Source organism: Loxodonta africana, chromosome 13, assembly GCF_030014295.1.
Source record: "Loxodonta africana isolate mLoxAfr1 chromosome 13, mLoxAfr1.hap2, whole genome shotgun sequence".
NCBI lineage: Eukaryota > Metazoa > Chordata > Mammalia > Proboscidea > Elephantidae > Loxodonta > Loxodonta africana.
In genome coordinates this window covers 56,850,336-56,874,233 of record NC_087354.1, presented here as the reverse complement: position 1 = coordinate 56,874,233, position 23,898 = coordinate 56,850,336, and the positions used below count along the sequence as shown (strand labels likewise).

Genomic DNA, 23,898 nt, shown 5'->3' with positions numbered 1-23,898 from the left:
GCTGGTATGCACTGTCGTTTTTAAGTCTCTCAGGAAATAACCTTCCTTTATACTTCCGTTTCTTGAAAATTTCTTTTTAGAATTTGAAGTCCTTTCTAAACTCTGAAACATTATTGCTGAGGCCAGTTTGAAGTTTGAGTGTGCACCATTGAAAGCTCACATCCTGGTGACTAGCATATCAATGGATCTGGCTCTCCCTTTGCGTACATCTAGCAAAAATAAGCTCAGAAGCAGTTTTACATTCAGTTTGGACAGCGCAAAAGAAGAAAAAGTCTTTATAAGTCCTGTGTTTTATTGGCCCTCACCTTTCTAAAACAGATTTTTCACCTAGAGCTTTTCTACATGCATATTCTGTTCACTATCTCTGTATACCCTCAGTCCAAATCATCACAGTGAATTCTTTAAAAAATTTTTTTAATTCCTCATATACCTGTAAGTAATTTAAACAAACCAGTGTCTGTGTCAGAGTAGATCTGTGTTCCATAGGGTATTCAATGGCTGATTTTTCAGAAGTAGGTCACCAGCCCTTCCTTCCAATGCATGTCCAGGCAGACTTGAACTTCCAGCCTTTTAGTTAGCAGTCGAGCACACTGACTGTACTCCTCAGGGTAATTTTAGATAGCATAATGTCGCACACATAATTAAAAGATGATAAAAGTGTTAGGTGTTGAGGATTTGTGTTTACATGCTTTAAAAGCATAAAGCAGTTCAACCAAGTGATGTTTCTTAAAGCTACCAAACTAGTAATCTAACCATGCTACCTTTACCTCTCCTAACCCCAGGAAATCTCTCTTATGCTTCTTTATTTCTTTGCATCTCTTTTAGGACAGTACCAGAAACTTAGCTTGGTTTAGGACTCCCAAAAACATGCTTTCCAAATCCAGCCAGGGCTGTACATACAGGATCGTGTGGACTTTAAATGTGTTGGCTGTTGGTGTTTTTACTACTTTACGCATGGTGAATAGTTTTAGATATTAATAAAACCCACTGGGGAAAAAAAAAAACCCCACTGCCGTCGAATCAATTGTGACTCGAAGCGACCCTATAGAACAGAGTAGAGCTGCCCCATAGAGTTTACAAGGAGCACTTGGTGGATTCGAACTACTGACCTCTTGGTTAGCAGCCGTAGCACTTAACCACTACGCCACCAGGGTTTCCAGGTATTAATATAAATTGTAAATAATTGTAACCAGGTGGATATTTGAAATAATGGTTGAAGAGAGAGCTGCTGTTCTTGAGACAGCATGGTCTGTTGGTCTCACATAGCATTTCTTGTATTTTTAGGTCTGTTGGTTGGTGATTCATTCATTCGGCAAATGTTTATTGAGTGCATTGTGCTAGTAGTAGTTTTTAATTCAGTTCTCAGTATTTCTTTGGAGAAGTCTTGTGTGAAGAACTTATTTTGTAAGAAAGGCTTATGATGTTTTTGGGTGACTGAAAGTTTGTTCCTTTAAGATTTACTAATTTAATATTGATGTCATTTCAGGTCTCGTTCAACCCTTGGACACTCCAGATCTCATTGGAGCCAAGGTTCAGGTTCTCATGCCAGTCGGCCACAGGAGCCACGGAGCCGCAGCAGGATTTCCACTGTTATACAGCCCTTAAGGCAGAACGCAGCAGAAGTTGTGGACCTTACTGTTGACGAAGATGGTAGGGTGGAGCAGTAACAGTGTAGACCTAGGAAAGGAATTTGCTGAAATAAAATAGATTAATATTCTAGAAACTCTACTACTAAGTTTACAGGGACATTGTCAGGTTTCCTAGTCTTAATTCTGAGTTGATACAAGTAACCTCACTATATAAATTGTGCCTAAAATTCTTTCTGGTTGTCTTGAGGTATTATTAGTTACATATTAGAAGAAGGTTGTCAAGCATAATTTCTCTAAAGGAAGATGATGAACCATCTCTAGGAGTTTGTTAGCTTTGGGAGTTGGTTGTCAGTTGGGGAAAGAGGGCATATTAGGTATATGGAAAGAGCTGTTAGGTGAGAAGAGATAGAGGCCTTGTGCAGTCAGCTCTTAGATGGGCTTTTTGAAGTTTGGGTGACCACAGTTTCCCAAGAACCAGTAGTTTGGAATTAAGGTGTTTATGAAGAGATATTTTATTCCCACTGCCTGCATTTCATTCAGTAATGTCCTAATTTTTACTTTGAAGCATCATAAATTACTTGTAAGTCAGTGGTTACTGTAATAGGGTTAATTAACTAAGAGTTAATTACCAAAAATAAATGCAAAACTTAAGTATATCAGTTAGACCAGTGATTTTCAACCAGAGGTCGTTTTGTCCCCAGGGGACCTCCACAATGTCTAGAGACTGTTTTGGTTCTCACAGTTGCGAGGAGGGTACTGCTGACGTCTAAGGGGCAGAAGCTAGGGGTCCCCCTAAGCACCCTACAATGCATAGGACTGCCCTCCCAGCAAAGGATTATTCAGCCCAAAATGTCAGTAGTGCCAAGGCTGAGAAACTCTTGAGTTAAACCATTTACAAATAAGCAGAAATTCCCGCCCTCCTTTTTTATGTATATGTGTAAGCAGTTACATATGTTAAGTACCAAAAGTACAGTGTCAGAAGGCACTGTCGTGCCTCAGGAATCAGCCTGCCACACTGTGTTGTAGAGAACAGTCCATCCTCCCGTTTGGTCTTACACTGAGAGAGTCTAATCGTAGGACTGTGCTTTGGACAGATTTATTCCCAGGGCCCACAATTCTAAACAACCGTTTTTTAGTCAAGTGTTCGCAATATAGCTCATTCGTAAGTTGAGGTCTGCCTGAAATTTATTTTCTTTCTGCTACAAAAAATTTAATTTTTATTAGAAAGCTCTAAACCACTAACCAAACTAAGTATTAATGTTTGCAAAAATTATTCATGGAAAGAAGAGAGATTAGGGCAGATATTAAAAATCATGGTTAATGTTTATGAAGTGATGACTGTGTGTGAGGCATTGTACAGAGTGTTTTATATGCATGGTCTCAATTGATCTTAACAGCTGTTCTACGCAGAAAGTTCTGTTCCTTCCCAGTTTTGCAGATGAGGATATGGAGAGTGGTTAAGTGCCTTCCCCATAGTTATACTCCTGGTGGTGAAACCAGGACTGCTGTCCAAGCACTCTGACTTAAGAATCCTTTCTGTGCTGGGGGAGTGCCATTTGTCACACTGTTCTGACAGCCTGTGAAAATATGTCTGGGCGTAGCAGAGGGACCTTGACTTCCTTTTACTCTTTTCTTTGTGATTAGAAAACTTATATAATAGTTACCTAAAAAACTGTCAATCACTCAAGTTACTGGAATGTGCATATACGTGTTGGATTTTTTTTAACGCAGTAACCATATTTTAGTAACATTTTAGTTTGGTGTTACAACTTAGCTTTACAAAAGCTTTCTTTAGTATATATTACATTTTTAGAGCTTTTATATTTTTAAGTTGTTTATTTTAATAATTATTATAAAATGTTAGCTTGGATTAAAATATAACCTTTTACCTAATTTGCTTTTGAAGTGCTAAGTAAACATTTTGTATTTTGTAGAGCCTACTGTAGTCCCAACCACTTCTTCCAGAATGGAATCACAGACTACAAGCGCTTCCATGAACAACTCAAATCCACCTACCTCTGAGCCGGCCTCTGATGCTGCTTCTGCTGTAGCCAGTAGCCAGCCTTCCACAGTGTCAGAGACTTCAGCTCCTCTTACAAGCAATACTACCACTGGTACTTCCGTAGGAGGTATGCGAACAAACAAGGAAGTGGGGACTTTTTGTCATTACCTTTGTTAGGAAAGTGTTGCGGATGTTTTAAGTTTAAGATTTTAGCTGTATTAGCAAGAACATGTTCTTAGAATAAATTTCATATGCGAACTATGTAGTCTTTATTGGAATTAGACTCTGATTTCATGTTCCAGTCTGTGTGCTATGTGTGACCAAAGTATTACAGCTCAAATAAGAGGGATTGGATTTTTGAAAACTAAAAATATTTTTAGTTCAAGAATTAAGTGGCATGAGTCAGAATCTACTTGATGGCAGCTGGTTTTAATCTGACAGTGATATGCAGAATAGATTGTAATAGGTAGGAAAAAAAAAAAGAAATGGCAATTTTAAACCTGTTAAATGAAAAAGGAAAAATTGGTGAATGGTCAGAATTGAGTCATGATTCATCAGTATATTATACTTTCAGTTGAATTGCTTTGAATGTATAATGCCATCTTTTCTTGGTCACAATTTTTTTTAACTGGAAGACATTTTTAAAGTCACTAGTGTAGTCTTTTGCACTTCAAGCAGAAGGACATGTAACTTCTGCGATAGACAGAAATTTATCCATGTAGCATGAACTTTTTCCCTGTGGGAAGCCTTCCTTATTGGGCAGAAACTCTTCCTTTACACCTTCAGCACGGCTGCAGTCTGTGGGAAGCCTTTCTTATTGGACAGAAACTCTTCCTTTACACCTTCAACACGGCTGCAGTCTGTGGGAAGCCTTTCTTATTGGACAGAAACTCTTCCTTTACACCTTCAACACCATTGCAGTCCAGGCCTCTTGCTTTAATTTGGGTTTTAGTGGAAATAGGACACTGTTGGCCATTTTAGATGGTTTGTCAACTAGTTGAAGACAGCTTTCAGTTCCTCAAAGGTGATTTTTTTCTTAATGCAATCTTATTTTATTTTGCTCCTCTATTAAATTGACTTATTTTCTATTCTTTTTTTTTTTTTTTTTAATTCTTACTGAATTTTGAGGCCTATTAAATAATTCAGAAAAGTGGTCATTTAATGAGTCAGAAAAGTCTGACCATGACAGAAGGAATGTTCCTGACTTTGGTATATCTTATTCTTTCTATACATCTAAGTTTTATACAGCTCTTTTAAAATACTGGATATATTACTTAAGATGTTTCCCTTGTCAAATACTTGAACCTGTTCTGTACAGGGGTGCTAACTTTTGATTCTTCTGTCTTTGTTGATCACCAAAGTCTCTTCCAGGTGACAAACTGAGTGTAACCCCAGTGTTCTGTGCAATATGAGCCATTAGTGATTTATTAAAAGGTTATCACTGGCCTTCACACAGATGTTTACCTGTGTGATGCCAGACTCTGTACAGTACAGTTTCAGAATAAAAACCAAAAACCAAACCCACTGCCTTTGAGTTGACTCTGACTCATAGCAGCCCTGTAGGACGGAGTAGAACTGCGCTATGGAGTTTCCCAGGAGTGCCTGGCGGATCTGAACTGCTGACCTTTTGGTTAGTAGCCGTAGCTCTTAACCACTATGCCGCCAGCGTTTCCAGTTGCAGTATACCCACCACCAGCCCAGTGCCGTCAAGTTGATTCACACCACCAGGGCTTCCAGTTTCAGTATAGATAATTTAAATTTATTATGTTTCATAGCTGAGAAAGAATAAAGGAGAATCGTCAGGAAGTGATAGCCTTTAGTGTAGCAGTTTTATTTCCTTAACCTGAAAATTGCTTATTCTGGAGCAGTAATATCACTCTTGCAGAGCTTAAGTGAAAAGTACTGTCAGCTTTCAGAATACAGTCCTATTTTAACCCTTTTCATTCTTAGTCCGTACAGATCTCTATACTCTGCATCTCTAGTGGCTTTGTGGAGATTGCTGTCAACACAGGTGGCAGAAACAGAGGTCCAGAAATAATCTTGTGATCTAGATTTTGGCTCACTTAAGCTAGTTGGTTTCTCACTGCAGTTCTCTTTCCTAACCCCCTTCTCTCTCTGTGTGAGAATCAGCAGGTGTTTACGTGTCTCCCATCCTGTGCCCCACACCCCGTCGCGCAGGTACACGCACACAAAATGTAGTAGATGTCATTTAGTCTTGTCCACATTAATTTCTTGATAAATGATTTTAAGAAGGAATTTTTAAAAAGTGAGGGAAAGAAGGTGGGTCAGTAATTTTTTCTGACAAAATAATTTCACAGAATTTAGTAACTATCGCTTCTTATGTTGCTTTTGTAATTAAAAAAATACTGACTGACGTAGTTAGGCTTTTGTTTCCTGTTGCCTTCCAGCAGGAGGGAAAAGGTAGTAAGCTCTATGTCCAGTACTGAGGATCTGCTCCAGGTAACCTGCCTATGGGCCTCTGTGGGGCCTTAGCTGACGATGCCGGAACAATGGGGAGGCATTCCCTGGAAGCCAAATCAGAGTCCTTTCTTCTCTTCCTCTTTTTTTTTTTTATTGAAAAAAATTTTTTGACTAATCTACATGCTTCAAAAATCATAATGGCATGTAAGGGTTTATAGTGAGAAATCTAACATTCACTTCTGTTCCCATCCATCCCGTTCCTCCCACCTATAAGGTAAGACTTTTTTGTCATTGTTTTTCTTGCTTCAGTTTTAGTATTTATGCACATATTCATAAATTATCAGTTAACTATTGCTGCAAAACAAACCATCCTGAAACCTAATGGTTTAAATTCATTATTTCTCACAGTTCTGTTTTGGCTGAGTGATACCTCTGCTGGCCACACCTGGGTACACATGCAGCTGCACTGAGTTGGAGGGTTGCCTGGGTGCTGAGTTTGACTGGAACAGCTGAGGTAGCTGAGTCCCTATCTCCATGTGGTCTTTGATCCTTAAGAAGACTAGGCTGAGCTTCCTCACAAGGTGGCAGCAGTGTCCCAAGAGGGCAAGCCCCAATATACAAGAGCTTATCAAGGTCTGCTCATGTTGACTTTATTTCGCATTCACCAGAGCAAGTGCCAAGGCCAAGCCCCGAGTCAGCATCAGAGAAGGTCACGCATACCAGAAAGCCTAATTCTCTGGGGGCCATTAGGATAATAATATGTCCAATTTTTATTTCCTCCCTTTGTCACCCCAAAGATAGTATTGTATATATGCTGTTCCATACCTCACTTTTTTTTACTTAAGAATATAGCCTAGATATCTTTCATTTCAATACATAGTTTTCCCATGCTGTAATGACAGGATGAAAAATAGTATTCAGTGTCGCAGAATGAGAAATTACTGTAAAATGAGAAATAGTATTAAGGAAATGAGAAACAGTGTTTCATTGCATGTAAGAACCATGTTTAATCAGGCACTCATTGATGGATGCTCCGGTTATTTCCAATCTTGCTTCCACAGACACCACAGTGAATAACCCAGAAACATTTTCTAATCAGTAGCCTTAGTACTCAGTCCTTCTATGAGAGCATAAGAACTACAAAAAAATTAAACTTCAAATTCAGTGTTGATGTTCTATAGATGTTGCAAGATCTAATAAGGAGGGAACCTCTGTCTCTTTGCCACCTTTCTGTGTAAACCCATTCACATTTTATTTATTTGCCATCTAGGTGAAGATTGTACAGTAGGCTCTGATGTGTTGCTATAGTATTCAAACCTTCTTAGGCAATTTCATTGAATATTGAGTCACTAATTTTCACATACTTCATTTCTCTCCACAGCAAGTTGGAATAAACATTTCTAAGAGTGTCTTATTACATATCGTGCTTAGGGATTTTCTTCAATAATTTTTATTTTTAATCAAGTACTTGCCATTCTGGCTCACATATTAGGGACAAACCTGTCCCCAATAGTCTGGCCCATAGAGTCATGTATGTAGCCTTAGCCTTGTCTAGATTTTATGTAACATATTTTGAGATTGTCCCAAAGATTTTATTATTATTTTATAATAAGACCGTCGTCCACTCCAAATTCAAATTTAATTACTTAGGTAGCAACTTCATTACAGTCCTTAATGGCCATCTCTTGATATTACTCTTAATTATACTGATGACCACCTTTGGGATAGACTTGCTCATGGTATATTTCTCTAGACCCAGGAGAATCTCGTTCCAGCCCAAATTGTTCCTCTGTATAATGTGATAAAAGTATATACAGGTTGTCAGACTACATTACAAGCATTCAGTTTTGCTGGCCTAGCTTCCTTCCCAGACCCTATACAACATCAGTTCAGCTGTTTTTCCCACGTCTGTCCATCCTTTGTATCTTCTTGTGTATTTCCAGCGCTGAATCACTCAAGCTATCCAGCTTCTCTGCTCTTATCCAGAGTCATATTGTGCTGATAAAAATCATAACTAAGCAGATTCGTGCCACCATGAATTTATGGTGTCTATTTTTATTCTTGAGCTTTGGTAGTAAATAAATATCTCTCTGTATGTTATATGGAAACCCTGGTGGCGTAGCGTGTAAGTGCTACGGCTGCTAACCAAAAGGTCGGCAGTTCACATCCACCAGACGCTCCTTGAAAACCCTCTGGGAAGGGGGGGTTCTACTCTGTCTTACAGGGTCGCTGTGAGTTGGGATCGACTCAGTGGCAACAGGGTATATATTATATATCTCTATTGGTTCCCTTTTATTCCCCTGCGTGGCTATTCCAAAGCTCTCTGCTTTTCCGAAAGTCTTTCATCTCTCAAGGGAAAGTAAATAATAAATAAATACATGCATGTTCTCAAGCATGAACTCCCTTAACTTTTAACCCCTCTATAAAAACATATCTATCCATACCTGCCCTTCTCTCCTGACTCCCCCTAACTCCTTCCGCCCTTTCCATCTGCCTATGCTTCATCTCTTACCCCTTCTCATACCTTTGGCCTTACTTTAACAGTTATCTTCCCTATGTCTTCAAGCATCTCCACTGGCTCTAGTCCCTTAGCGCATGCCCAGCTGCACTTGGGCTGTCTGTGTGTGCGTCAGGGACTCTTCTTCACTCTAAACTTTTTCCTTGCTTCTCATTCCTTTCAAAATGAACGTGATACTGAAAAAAACTGCCAGTAATCTTCACAGCTTCATTTTTTCCCAGGGCTGTATTCTCACCAGGCCATTGTATATCTGCAGGTGTTTTTACTTACTACCACTGCCCTAGTGGTGCAGTGGTTAAAGTACTCAGCTCCTCATTGAAAGGTCGATGGATAGGACCCACCAGCTGCTCTGCGGGAGAAGGATGTGGCAGTCTGCTTCTGTAAAAATTACAGCCTTGGAAAGCCTGTGAGGCAGTTCTGCTCTGTCCTGTAGGGTCGCTATGAGTCGGAATTAACTTGACAGCAGTGGGTTTTACCACTATGCTGATGACTTTCCATTGTGTGTTTCTTGATTATTTTCCATGTTTTAAATCTTTATAAAAACCTTTATATCCACCTGCTTATTGGACATCGCCCCTGGACCATTCTGCAGTTACCACAAATTCAACATGGTACAAACAACTCGTAGTATGCCTGACCTCTCCACGTGCCCTTGATCTCTGCATACATAATACTTTGTGTATTCAATTTATTCAGTTATTTATTAGTTGCCTACTATGTGTCAGATGCTGTTCTAGGCACTGGGAACAAAACAAATAAGTTTTCTGCCTTAACAGAGCTTACATTCTAGTGCATAATTATAGCTACCATTTCTTGAGCTTGTAATAGATCAGTGGATTGTATTAACTTTGAATTTTCTAATAATCTCTGAGGCAGATTCTATTAACTCTCCTCGTTTTAGAAATGATGTAATTGCCCAAGGTTATACACTGCTATAGCCAGAATTTAAACCTAGGCAGTGTGGCTTGAAGCCCGCACTCTTCTTCTGTGTGAGGATTTCCCATCCTTGGCACTGTTGAGTTTTTGGGCCAGATAATTTTTTTGTTGTGAGGGTCTGTCCTGTATATTGTAAGATACTTAGCAACATCTCTGTCTTCTACCCAGCAAATGCTAGTAGCACCCCCTCCTTGCCAGTTGTGACAACCAAAAATCTCTCCGGACAGTGCCAGTGTTTCCCTGGGGGCAACATACCTTTATGCTGTGGTAGAACCCAGTAGTACTTCTGTCTTAATATTTGATTCATATTCTGAGTTGTCTCCATGCTTGGTGATGAGTTCCTGGAGGGCCAGAGACGAAGTCTTCTTTCCCTTCCTGCCATCTAGCCACAAAATGAAGAAATGGATGCATGCATGCCTCTGTTCCCTTATGAGGTTAACTTAAGTTCAGCAAGTGCTTATTGAGCCACCTACATTTTGTGGGCATGCTTTTAGTTGCTAGGGATAAAGCAACAAAGCCAGACAATATCTTAAGTTATTTTAAAGGCCAGGACTTCAATTTTCACCATTGTGTTTTTTCTGTTGCCTTTTTAGATCCCTTCCTATGCCATGCCATTATGTTTAAGGTATGCTCAGTGAATGAATAAATGCATGTGTGTATCTCAATAATCCGCCTCCTATTACGTGGTAGCACTATAACCAGCTTGATGTCACCGGGCCATGGCATTAATTTCCCCTGGTGCAGTTTTGTGGCTATCCCATTTTTAGTGGCCCCTCTCTGGGCTCATTTTAATAAAAAGGAAAGTATTATTAATCAGATATCTTTGTGTCTTCTACCTTTAATTTATGGTAGTTTTCTTTGATTAGTAGCTCTTGAATGAGAGGTGATTCATCACTACTGACCTAGGTACTTTGGGATGTTAGCCTCTCTGACCAACAAAAATAGCATTAGGACTGTATGAAAAGAAATTATTTAATTGCAAGTGAAAATGGTACTCAGGGAAGCAGAGCTACAAGGACAGACTTCTTTTTGAGGGCACACTGTTAATGATCTGACTCCTTAATTACGTGCTTAGCTTTAAATAGATTGAAGTCATTACGTTTCCTCTTCTCTCACTGTGATTTTTTAATAGACGGCATTCAGAGACAAGGAGGCATGTTCTTTCTGGACAAGGTAGTGCCATCTCTTTCACTTTGGTCGTGTTGCCAGCAGTCCATAGATAACTTGCTCTGGTTACAAGCCCATCTCCTGAGTCACACACAATCTTCATATAACTTGATTCATGGAAGTAGAGCCTTTTGGAGTCAGAAGAAACCATGAAGGTTAAAACACCCATTGAATGGGTTTTGTGTCCCAAATGTTTTCATCTTTTTTTTTTTTTTGGAAGGTAGTGTTTCTCTTTTATGAGTTTTTTTATTTCTGATTTCAAGTCAAGGTGCCTTTTTTTTTTTTTTTAATTGTGCTTTAGGTGAAATTTTACAGCTTATGTTAATTTCTCATTTCAAAAATTTATACACAATGTGATAGCACACTCCCCCTTTCCACTCCAGATTCCATGTATCCATTCGACCAGCTCCAGTCCCTACCTTCTTTTTATCCTGCTTTTGGACAGGAGCTGCTCATTTGGTCTCGTATATTTGATTGACCTAAGAAGCACGTGACTCACGTGTATTATTTTTTGTTTTATACGTCTGTCTAATCTTCGTCTGAAGAATGGGCTTCGGGAATGGTTTCCATTCTGGGTTAACAGAGCATCTGGGGGCCATAGTTTCAGGGGGTTCCTCCAGTCTCTTGTCAGACCATTAAGCCTGGTTCTTTTTCATCAATTTGAGTTCTGTTCTGCATTTTTCACCTGCTCTGTCCAGGACTTTGTTGTGTTCTGTCAGGGTGGTCATTGGTGGTAGCTGGGCACTGTCTAGTTCTTCTGGTCTCAAGCTAGTGGAGTCTCTGGTTCATTCAACCTTTTTTCTGAAGTAACACACAATAAAAGATATTCATGTGTACATCATGGGAGCTGAAATAAAACCCTGCAAATGTGACAGGAAGTAAACCTACTGTAGTAATGGGTAATTGCTGCAAACATTACCACTGTAGGTATTAGTTACTGAATGTTGTATTCAGCATAGCTAAGATAGGCTGTGAAACGTGGCAGTCCCTGATGTGCCATGCCATGTCTGTATGGCAGCTGTAACCCTGCCCTGCCCAGGTTATCCGGCACACTTGGAACACAAGTTAATGAAAGTGATGTAGGTAGAGAACTGACTTGGAATCTGTTGTTATTTACCAGTTTAAAAAGTATTTTGTTCACTTTGTATTTTTGTTACAAATTACTTACCAACGTTTAATCTTTGGACTGATGCTGACAAGGTAATACTAATCTCAAGAGGTGAACAGAAAATGTATTGGGGTGAAGGGAGAAAATATTAGACTTTAAGTTCTTACTGTTTTATTGCCAGTTTCATTCCTAATTTTAGTGAATTATAAATTTCAATCAGAGGTTAGTGAAAATTTGGGTTTTTTTTCCCCCATCCAAGTTCACCAGCAGCGGAATTTTAGTTCCCCTGGTTAAGAACCGTTACAAAAGGACTCAGGAGATTAGCCCAAATAGGCTGGATTAGGAACTTGGAAAACACAGATATGTGAAGATTTACAATAGAGGTGCTGTGTAGCAGGATTTAGATCACAGACCTTATGCAGAAGAAATTTAACAGAGGGAGGGTTGGACATGCATGGAAGGGCAGAGCCAAGGGAGTTAAAAGGAAGTTTGCTGGAACCCTATCAAGCATAGCCTGAAGCATCCCCACTCAGATGGATTTGTGTGAGCTTTTAAATCCACTTTATTGCTTAAGCCAGTTTGGGTTGGATTTTATATTATTTCTGAGTAACCAGAAGGTTCTTGATTGGTACAGTGCCCAGAAGAGATTAGCTAAATATGGTGAGCCAAATAGGAGCAAGGTATACACTTGGCGTTGCTTGCTCCAAAAACAGACTAGAAAAGTGGTACTCCAGAATCCTAAGGATTCTTGAGGGGCTGCCCCAGGAGCTACTGTGAGGGTGTCAAGGGCAGAGCCTCAAGCTCTTTCCACTCTTTTAATTTCGCTAGAAGTCTCTTATTTTTACCTGTTTGTATACTTTCTGTGTAATCATTTGAGGAAAGGGTTCTGCTTGCTAAGTGAGTTTCAAACCCTGGAATAGACCATTCTGGGGGCACTTCTGCAGCTCTTGGTGCAGGGAAGGACATGTCTTAAAAATAACTGGGCATGTGGCAGAGAGCCTCATCAGGACCAGATGTTTCATGCCTAGAAAGCTCTCTTTTCTAAAAACAACATGCAAGGCCATTATTACCCCCATTTTACAGGTAAGAACGAGGTTAAACTACCAAGGTAGGACTGTTGAGGCTCCGTGTTAGAGCCCAGGTCCGCCTGACTCCATGCTTTTCCCGCTAGGTGACACTGAGTCATTAGGTTCTCGTTAAGTCACACTTCAAATATCCACATCCTAATCTTTTTTTTTTAATTTTGTGCTTTAAGTGAAAGTTTACAGGTCAGTCTCTCACACAAAAACTTAATATACATCTTGCTACATACTCCCAATTGCTCTCCCCCTAATGATACACCCCACTCCCTCCCTCCACTCTCTTTTTTTGTGTCCATTTCGCCAGCTTCTAACCCCCTCTACCCTCTCATCTCCCTTCCAGAGAGGAGATGCCAACATAGCCTCAAGTGTCCACCTGACCCAAGAAGCTCACTCCTCACCAGGATCCCTTTTGTCCAGTCCAATCCCTGTCTGGAGAGTTGGCTTTGGGAATGGTTCCTGTCTTGGGCTAATAGAAGGTCTGGGGACCATGACCACCGGGGTCCTTCTAGTCTCAGTCAGACCATTAAGTCTGATCTTTTTATGAGAATTTAGGGTGTGTATTCCACTGCTGTCCTGCTCCCTCAGGGGTCCTCTATTGAGTTCCCTGTCAGGGCAGTCATTGGTTGTGGCTGGGCACCATCTAGTTCTTCTGGTCTCAGACTGATGTAGTCTCTGGTTTATGTGGCCCTCTCTGTCTCTTGGGCTCATAATTACCTTGTGTCCTTGGTGTTCTTCCTTCTCCTTTGGTCCAGGTGGGTTGAGACCAATTGATGCATCTTATATGACCGCCTAATTATTTCTTAGATTCCATTGGTTCTAACTTCAGAGGCAAGAGGAAAGGAAAAGATGGTGGAGGCTAGTGAGACCCAGCCAGATGGGTTCTGAGTTTGAGTGGTTATGTCTTAAAGAGGTGAGATTTTAGGAATTACATAATAGAGTGCATTATGTAGGAATAATTTATGGTATTTGGGATAAATGGAGCTTATGATAAGACCCTCTGCTTTGTATCATATTATGGAAGGACTCACATGATATTTTAGAATTCTTTAAATGCAGTTTCACTGGTAAGTACACATTTGTTATGACCTAGGAAAAGGTTAGGTAACTAATCATCTGCTATGATCTATGGTTAATCATTAGTTATAACAACATTTATATTGTGATAAATAAGAGCTTCTTGAAGAACTTTGACTTTGAGGATAATCCCAATAAAGACCACTGGCCATAATTACATGATGTGTGTATACTGAGAATGTGGCACTGAGAACAAGTTTTATTTACAGAGATTTGGATTCATTAAATCTTTCTTTATTAACTCTTTATTTACTTATTTCTCCATAGCAACTATTTTTACACAGCAATACTTGATAAATTGTTCTGTGCATTTTTTTCTGCTTCAAGATGACTCAAGGAGAACTGCGTCTAGTGCTGTGGCGGAAACCGGGCCGCCTGCACTGCCAAGGCTCCCTTCCTGCTGTCCCCAGCACTCGCCGTGCGGAGGATCCTCACAGAACCACCATGCATTGGGACATCCACACACAGGTTGCTTTCAGCAGCACGGCCACCACTTTCAGCATCACCACCACCACCACCATACACCTCACCCAGCTGTCCCAGTGTCTCCTTCCTTCAGCGATCCTACTTGCCTTGTGGAAAGACCTCCACAAGTGCAGGCCCCTTGTGGAGCAAATAGTAGTTCTAGCAACTACCATGACCAGGTGTGTGGGTATGTGGGATTTGATCGGGTTTTTTTTTTTTTTCTCTTTTCTTTAATTTTAGTGGCTTCTGGGGGAAAAAAGAACAATAAATTTCACATATTTTATAAATCGTATTCTCGTTGCTCATGTTATAATAGCCTAATTTAGTGGTCGTCTGTGTGTTTTTTTTTTTTTTTTAATTAAATTTCTGGGATTTTGAGATGGTCTCAGTTGCAGCTAGCCGAGGGGATCAGAGAGATGGAAAATCAGAAGTGCAACTTAATCGAAAAACCACTGTTTTTTATTTTAGGATGGTTTTTGATGCTTTTAGTCAAATACAGGGTAATCTGACCTTTGAGATTTTCTTTCAAACATAGTAATGAATCCACAGTATCAACCTAATTCATGAGAAATTAGAAAGTTTTCCCAGTTTTTTCCTTTCTACCTTCTACTCTAGAGTGCTCTATAACTTCTACTTAGCTAGAAATAGCTTTTCTCAGCTGCAAAACAAGTGGCATAGTTTCTGAGGAGTCGATGAGGTTTTTAATTTGGCATTAAGGAATTTCTTTGCTTACCAAACAGAGAATTGAAATGTCAGCAAAGGTATAATTAAGTAGAAAAACCAAACCAGTTGCCGTTGATCCTGACACATGATGACACTGTGTGTGTCAGAGTAGAAATGTGCTCCATAGAGTTTTCAGTGGTTGATTTTTTTGGAAGTAGGTCACCGGGCCTTCTTTTTGAGGCACCTCTGGGTGGACTTAGACCACCAGCCTTTTGGTTAGCAGCCAACCACCTTAACTGTTGGCACCACCCAGGGACTCTTAATTAAGTAGTTTATATTAGTTGTTATAATATTATTATGACTATTAGCTTGAGATGTGCAATAATATTAAAGTAGTATTGGTGTTCATATGAAGTAAATGAAGTTGGCTATAATATGCTACTTTAACTTTCTCTGTGTCATCCATCAGGAAGAAATTGTAACTTTGACATATAATATGCTAGGAAAAATTCAAAATCAGAAAGGAAATACACAGCAACTGCTTTTCTGTATCACCTGACTTTTCTTAAAATATCTGCTTGATCGTTTTTTTGTTTTCTTTTTAAAATTTTGATGGTTATCTTCTCTAGGCTTGACAAGTTAAAAAATAACTAAGAGGTACCGCCTTAAGAAAAAAGTAGCTGTTAACAGGAGGAAATTTGGGAGGATTTAATAGAAAGTACTATTAAAGAGACTTTACATATCATTTTAGTTGGGTGGAAACCTTGGTAGTGTAGTGGTTAAGTGCTGTGGCTGCTAACCAAAAGGTTGGCAGTTCGAATCCACCAGGCGCTCCTTGGAAACTCTGTGGGGCAGCTCTGCTCTGTCCTATAGGGTCACTATGAGTTGGAATCGAGTTGACAGCGAGGGTTTTAGTTGGGTGACAGCTCTCAGCATTAAAACCTGCTGGCTGTCTGCACCTGCTCTGCCGTTAGGGAGGGGGAGAAACATTAGGAAAAGCTTTTCAGTGGACTGAATGAAAGGCCCTGCTTGAAAATAAATTTTCCTTTTACTAAAAATTTGGGCTGAGTAAAGGGGGTTTGTAAGTATAGTAAGAAAATAGTGAGGAAGTGGGTCTACGTACTTCTCCCACGTTCCTTTAGGAGCTGCTAGAAAGTAATGTGGGCTTTCCGTGCAACGACTGTTGTGCTATTGTTGAACTAGTACAGTAATGCTGCTCCGTTGTGTATGCAGCATTTTCTTTCAACCTGAGTGAGTTAACTGCATACATGTAAATCTCTCTCACAGTTCTGTGTCAGATAGGGGTAAGGTATTTACCTATCTCTAAATTGAGGTGGTTGGACTGCAGACAAAACTTCAGGGCCATCAGCAGGATCCCAGGCATTCAGTGGTGACAATGGGTGAGGAGGAGAACAGAGTGAGGTTTTGAGGATACAATCTGCTGCTCGTATAGACATTTGGAGGACTCTGAAATTAGCCACATGCTCATGAGCTAACCTCATATAGTCTCCATTTGAGACCTGTTTGGGCACAGCAAGAAGTTGTGGAATGGGAAAAGAAAATAAGTGATCTGAAGATTTGGGATTGTGCAGGCGTCTTGTGGTGATTGAGCACCTGGTTGTGGATAGGCAAAGAAAGATTGAGGAGTATTAGGCCCACAAAAAGGTTGTAGTGGTCACTGGAACCTGTAGCCCTAACTACTCCATAGAAATAGAGTATTTGTAGTTAGTGTTAGGCATCTTTTATAACCTATATGGAGTAATACCATTCCTCATCTCGATCCTGCTTATTCTTTTTTCCTTCTAGAATAGGAATTGAATAAAGCGTGGAATTGTGAAGAGGGTTCTCATGTAGTCCACGTTGTTGTTTTCTTTTCTTTTTATTCTTTTCACTTTACCCTTGGTTCCTTCTAAAAGGACTACCACCCCAATTTTCTTGCTCTCTAGGAGTGTTCTTAATCACTGACTGGAGAAAAAGAGAGAAAGAAACTTCTTTACTTTATAGGATGTTGACCCTCTAGTCCATTTGCCAATTTTTAGCCTAAATAGCAGGGAAAGGATTGGCCATAAATATAAATTCACAATCTCACAACAATATTCTTAAACTTTAATTTACCTGAATTGAGGACGGCATACATTGTATTTATCAGCTAAAAATAAAGAGTTCAGACATTTACTTGATTGATTGTAAGCACATAATACAGGGGAAAGGAATAGGTCCTTTCTCCCTCACTAAGCTGCTGCTGCACTTTCATCCTTCTTTGGCTTTCAGCAACCAGGGATCCTTTTGTTTCTGTTATCCCTTGAGCCCATTAAAAGTACAAAGACTGCTGTGGCTCCTGTGAAGAGGAGCCCTGGTGACCTGGGGCTCTGGCAGATGGGGTCATTATCCCAGCCTTTTCCATCTCCTTGCCCTTGGCTCTCAGTGTTGGATAATGCCTGCATGTGATTCTATAACAAATCTTTTTCTTTAATCACACTTTGAAAACTACAGCTATACTGTGAACACTACAGCAGTGGGCTTCTATTTAAATTACTTCAGAACACAAGGAAGCAATTCTGTTTCTGTAGTCTGCTATAGAATGGAAGATAAAACTGTTTTACTTAGAGCTTTTCACATTGCTTTTGGGGAGAAAAAACCCAAAAAACCAGAACTGCTGATGAGTAGAGATAGAGTCTAGACTCTTTAGTAAATGGGCCATCCCTAAAATCATATTCCTCAGAAAAACAATCAGTGGTTTACTTAATTTTTTTTTTATACAAGTGAAGAGGTTATGAGGCAAAACTAGGTCATGATTTAGCCTTTCCCTTGAATAATCTTACACCCTTTGTTATCCTGGATAATGTAGACTTGTTTGCACTACTAGAGTTTTAATTGAATGCTTGCTGTATACAGTTTAGAAACTTCGGGCAGACTGGTCTTTTCCTAGATCCTTAATATTCTCAGTGATGTGATTATATGGCTAATGGAGTCCTAAATTACAAATCAAAATTTTGGGGGTAAAGGAGAATATGCAAATATGATTTAAAATTTTCTTTGTAAGATCTAGATGATTCAAAAGAAATAGACCATAATATATTAAAATTTTGCTCTTCTTATGGTGCTATCTTATGCTTCATTTTTAAAAATTCATCTTAGATTTTAAGTATAAGACCACTATAATTTTCACAATCCAAGATGCACACAGCATTTTCCTGGTGCTCCGTAGTCACACTAAGAATTTTACCGTTTTCAGTTTTACAATTCAAAGATTCTGTTTTTTAGGTTGAATGAGGAGTACTTTTAAGACACACCATGAAATGATGTTTTGAATAAGCTTTAGAAAGATAAGCATGGTTCCTCTCTCTACAGCAGGCATTGCCAGTAGACCTCAGCAATGGTGCCATCAGAAGTCATGGAGCTGGTGGCTTTCACGGAGCATCTGCCTTTGACCCCTGCTGCCCTGCTTCTTCTTCCCGTACTGCAGTCTTTGGCCATCAGGCTGCTGCCGCCGCCCCAAGTCAGCCATTGTCAATAGATGGCTATGGATCGAGCATCGTCGCACAGCCCCAGCCCCAGCCCCCTCCACAAGCTTCGCTCTCATCATGTCGACATTACATGCCACCTCCTTGTAAGTATAACTGGGCAGAGGACCTAGAGGCATATAAATGAAACTTAACATTCCTTCATGAAATGACCTTTCATTAATCCTAATTCATAAGTTTTTAGTATTTACTTGGCTTAAGAGTGGGGTGTATTTTTCCCACTTTGTCATGGATCAAGTTGTATCCCCCCCCCCCGCCCCCGCCAAATGTGTCAATTTGGCTAGGCCATGATTCCCAGTATTATGTGATTATCCACCATTTTGTCATCTGATGTGATTTTCCTATGTGTTGTAAATTCTACCTCTGTGATGTTAACGAGGCAGGACTCAATCTACAAGATTAGATTTTGTCTTAAATCAGTCTCTGTCATGAGTGGGCCTCATACCACTAAGAAACAAGAGCCTGGAGAATAGCACGTCCTTTGGACCCGGGGTCCCTGCACTGAGTAGCTCCTCCACCAGGGAATATCGATGAGAAGGATCTTCCCCCAGAGCTGACAGAAAGATCCTTCCCCTGGAGCTGACACCCTGAATTCAGACTTCTAGCCTCCTAGACTGTGAGAGAATACATTTCTCTTTGTTAAAGCCGTCTACTTCTGGTATAGCAGCACGAGATAACTAAGACACATTTCATCTACTCTTTACCCCATGGCCCTAAAACAATCAGTTTCCGAAGATAAAAAGGGTAGATGTTGCTTAAAAGGGTCAGAAAAATAAAAACTATTATGTTTTATCAATTTTACATCTTAACATTTATACTTTTATATCTCTGAAATTGAGGTAAATTGCATAGCAGTTTAGATTCCTATAAAAGGAGGTTTTAAGGAATTTAGATTTACTGTTTAGGAGTAACTGAAGAAATCTGAAAGTTTAATGGTTGTTACTTAGGCATAGTAAAGTGAATTTTGTCTGAGAATTCTCAAGCTTAACTGAGACATAAGAATTTTTTTTCTTTAATAAACTTTTTTTTTATTGTGCTTTAGCTGAAGGTTTACAGAGCAAATTAGTTTCTCATTAAACAATTAATCCACATATTGTTTTGTGATGTTGGTTGCCAAACCCAAGACGTGTTGCCACTCTCCCCTTCTCAACTGTGGGTTCCCAGTTTCCAGCTTTCCTGTCCCCTCCTGCTTCTCTTCCTTGCCCCTGGGCTGGTGTGCCTATTTAGTCTCATTGTTTTACGGGCCTGTTTAATCTTTGGCTGAAGGTTGAACCTCAGGAGTGACTTTAGTACTGAGCTAAAATGATGTCCGGGGGCCATACTCTCAGGGTTTCTCTAGTCTCATCAGAGCAGTAAGTCTGGTCTTTTTTTTTTTTTTCCTCCCTGAGTTAGATTTTTGTTCTACATTTATCTCCAGCTCTGTCCGGGATCCTCTATTGTGATCCTTGTCAGAGCAGTTGGTGGTGGTAGTTGGGTACCATCTAGTTGTGCTCAACTCAGTCTGGTGGAGGAAGAGAGAATTTCTTGATGGAAAGCGTTGCCAGTTGGAAGTCATTTGTTGCAGGCTATTAAAATTGAACCAGGCCTGGCTTTTCTAAAGAAACTTACATCCATTGGATAGTAGAAGTACTGTTAAATAGCCTTTCAGAAATCTTTGAACATACATATGTGTATGTCTCTCCTTCAAAAAACATAGGATCATATGAAGCATATTCTGCATTTTGCTTTTTTTCTTAATTTAAGATTGTCTTGAATTTTTTTCCATATTAGCACATAAAAATCTAGCTCATTGTATTTTATTCTCTCATAATACTCCCTGATGATGGACTTTTAAATCATTTGCAGTTGTTTGAGTATAAGATAAGCTCTTAGTAGTGAAATAGCTGGGTCAGAGGATAAACCTTTCAAATAAATACTGTTAAATTTCTCTCCAAGGGTATATACCAATTTGCACTCTGCATTGGGGGCATATGAGACTGAAGATAAAAACTTCAATTATATTCCCTTTTGTATAGACATTTTGACCCATAACCCTGCTCTGGACTACTTTTCTTAAGTGGAGGATATTTTTATATGTACATAGTTTTCCCATCTTCTCCTTTACTTCTTTTTTGAAAACCATCTCCAATATACTTTAATTCATGTGTGAAACATTTAATTCTTAAACCCTTTTCATCTGCGTGTAACTGGAGAAGACAGTGTGGTGTGGCAGATGTAGCACTGGCTTTAGATTTAGATAGATCTGAGCTGACCTCCCCGCTGTGACTAGCTTTGTGACTGTGGGCAAGTTACTCAGTCTCTTTGGCACTCAGTTTTCTTACATTTAAAATGGAAATAATTCTGTTGGCTAGAAATTGTGAAACTTTGACTCAGTGAATAGTTTGCATTTACATGCATACCAACAGTACTACTGCAGTGAGAAATTGTGTCCTTGCTTTGAAGAGTTTAGGGTCTCGTAGAAGCGACAGAACAGCTGTACTGGAAGTGCTGTCATTTGAAAGTTTTTCTCTCTTATTAATAAGATGTATGGATAAGAATATAAATAAGTCTACTTATGAATTGTTACTGTAGAACTGTAAGAATTTAGTAGCTGTTGGAATAGAATAATACTACATCTGCAAGTGACATGTTGGACTTTGAGGAAAACAATATCAGGAACGATTTTCTTTATTTTAACTGATTGGTAAAAACACACAAACCAGCAGGACAAGGTCTATGGCAATGCAGAATATGTCACCCTTCTGCACTGGGCAGCAGTCTGTTTTGTTTAGATAAACAGTGAAGTAAAATGATGACTTGAAGAGTTAAATAAATTTATTCATTCTGAAACAAAACCTTAAAAAATTTTATATTTGTGAATATTATATCTTACATACTAAATATGGTTATAGAATAGAAAACTTTGAAGGGAAACTAGAAAAAAATGCCACGAATTTAAAACGTAGTGATTTCTTTTTCATGACCTAGAAGTACTGAGTTTTGTGACTCCTTGAAGAGTAAAGCACTGATTTAAAAACATAACTTTTACAAAATTGGTTTAAAATTTTCTCACAATGTATTTTGAGTTTAATGAAAGCTTCCCTTGAATACATCCTAACAAGGCTTCCTTTGAAAATATGGGTGAGTGAGTTCATAGCTATATGACTGTTCACTTCTTCTGAATGAATCAAAAGAATTAAAAATCAAAGGAAGTCCATCCGTAATGAAACTACAGAATGGCCACGGTACCATGCCAGACTACCAAGATAATCTTCCAAAATAAAATGAAATTTGGACTGAAATCCAAGAAGGGGACAAACATTCTTTTCAACCTTAAGGCCATGCAGATGTCTTGAGTAAACAGAGGGCCCTATCAACAGACCTTTACTTTGAAACATGAAAATTTGGAATGACGACAGAGAAGAAATGGGGAAAATTATCTTATTAGGGGCTTATTTCCATAGCAGGGTTCTAGCATTCCCTCTCCATCTCGTGGCCTGGGTCATGGATTGAATTATGTTCCCCAAAAAATATATCAGCTTGGTCAGGCCATGTGTGGTTGTCCTCCATATTGTGATTTTTCTGTGTGTTACAAATCATAATCTTTGCCTGTGGTTAAAAGGATTGTAACACTACCCTTACCCAGGTCACCTCCCTGATCCAAGGTAAAGGGAGTTTCCCTGGGGTGTGGCCTGTACCACCTTTTATCTCTCAAGAGAAAAAAGGAAAGGGAAGCTAGCAGATAGTTGGGGGGCCTCATACCAATAAGAAAGCAGCACCAGGAGCTGAGAACGTCCTTTGGACCCAGGGTCCCTGCGCCTGAGAAACTCCTCGACCATGAGAAGATTGAGAACAGAGACCTTCCTCCAGAGCCCACAGAGAGAGAGAGAAAGCCTTTCCCTGGAGCCGACGCCTTGAATTTGGACTTGTAACCTACTTGACTGTGAGGAAATAAATTTCTCTTTGTTAAAGCCATTCACCTGTGGTATTTCTGTTATGGCAGCACTGGATGACTAAGATGCTGGGGCAGGGGGAGAGGAAGCAGCAACAAAAGAACCTCATTCAGCCTTGCTCAGAAGGCTGGGAAGGTCCTCTCCTGTCTATAGCTTCCTGTAACCAACAAATTATGAAAGAAATAAGATTTGTATATTTATAAGTTATTTATTTGACTACACACAAAAAAAACTTTCGTATGGCAAAAAAAGTTATAAGTTTGAAAAAATGTTTATACGTTGTAAAAAAGTTTCCATATAAACAGAAAGTTCTTCTAAATTAATGAGAACGAGGTGAATAGCCCAGTAAGCTAAGAATATGAATAGATCTGAGAAGAAGGTATATGAGTGGTCAATAAATGCAAGATTTTTCTCAGATTGGCCTTTTTTTAAAAAAAAATTGGTGATAGTGTAGAGGTAATCAGGTGCTCTTGTATGCTGTTGAGATTATTAATTATGGTAACCTTTGGGGAAGGCTATTTTGTCAGCACATACCTGAATTAATCTCTCAGACCCAGAAATTGTTAACAGGATTTTATGCTACCAAGACTGTAAGTTGTGTGTATGTGCATGTGTGCTGGTTATATGTGTGTGTGTTAGAGAGGGACAGAGAGAATGAGTACAAGAGCAATCGTACGGACAAATGCTTGTTTCAGCATCTCAGTTACATCCCGTTTTTACCATTGGGGATTTCTTCAGTAAACTTTGATACGTTCCTTCTTATAATAGACAGTTGTGAATCTGTGAATGAAGTAAAGTTGACGTGAGAAGATAACCAAGGTTATTTAAAGAAAAAAGGTTGCAAAGCAGAATTGAGCAGACCCAAGCACTGATAAAATATTCATAAAAAGTAAATATGAGGTAATACATTTGTATATATACAGTAGAAGTGTTTAATAGCATATACTCAGCTGCATGGTGCCTGTGTCACGTTTTCAACGTTTTCTTGCAGACGCATCTTTGACAAGACCACTTCATCATCAAGCCTCTGCCTGCCCCCACTCTCATGGAAACCCTCCTCCCCAGACTCAGCCTCCACCTCCAGTGGATTATGTCATCCCTCACCCTGTACATGCTTTCCATTCTCAGATGTCTTCTCATGCAACAGCTCACCCTGTGGCACCCCCACCCCCAACTCATTTAGCCAGTGCAGCTGCACCAATCCCTCAGCACCTTCCTCCTGCGCACCAGCCAATTTCACACCATATTCCGGCTCCAGCGGCCCCAGCACAGAGACTGCACCCCCATGAAGTGATGCAGAGGATGGAAGTTCAGAGGAGGAGGATGATGCAGCACCCCACGTATGTTTTGTTTAAAAAAGAAAATCATTCTTAATTCCTTCTCCTCCTATCTCCACTGATCTTTAAAACTGTAAAAC

The 23,898-nt window shown here is 39.6% G+C and overlaps 1 protein-coding gene across 14 annotated transcripts in view; it reads left to right on the top strand.

The window, feature by feature from the left end:
* RNF111 (ring finger protein 111) overlaps positions 1 to 23,898 on the top strand; it is a 130,117-nt gene that overhangs the window by 93,905 nt on the left and 12,314 nt on the right. For 11 of the 14 annotated variants that reach the window (XM_023558292.2, XM_023558286.2, XM_064267475.1 and 8 more), the window contains 5 exons: positions 1,487 to 1,650; positions 3,524 to 3,718; positions 14,225 to 14,541; positions 18,377 to 18,635; positions 23,473 to 23,821. In XM_023558292.2, the coding sequence (XP_023414060.1) occupies positions 1,487 to 1,650; positions 3,524 to 3,718; positions 14,225 to 14,541; positions 18,377 to 18,635; positions 23,473 to 23,821 (1,284 nt within the window). The remainder of the gene's footprint in view (positions 1 to 1,486; positions 1,651 to 3,523; positions 3,719 to 14,224; positions 14,542 to 18,376; positions 18,636 to 23,472; positions 23,822 to 23,898) is intronic. The other 3 variants (XM_023558287.2, XM_023558290.2, XM_023558291.2) reach the window with 1 other exon arrangement.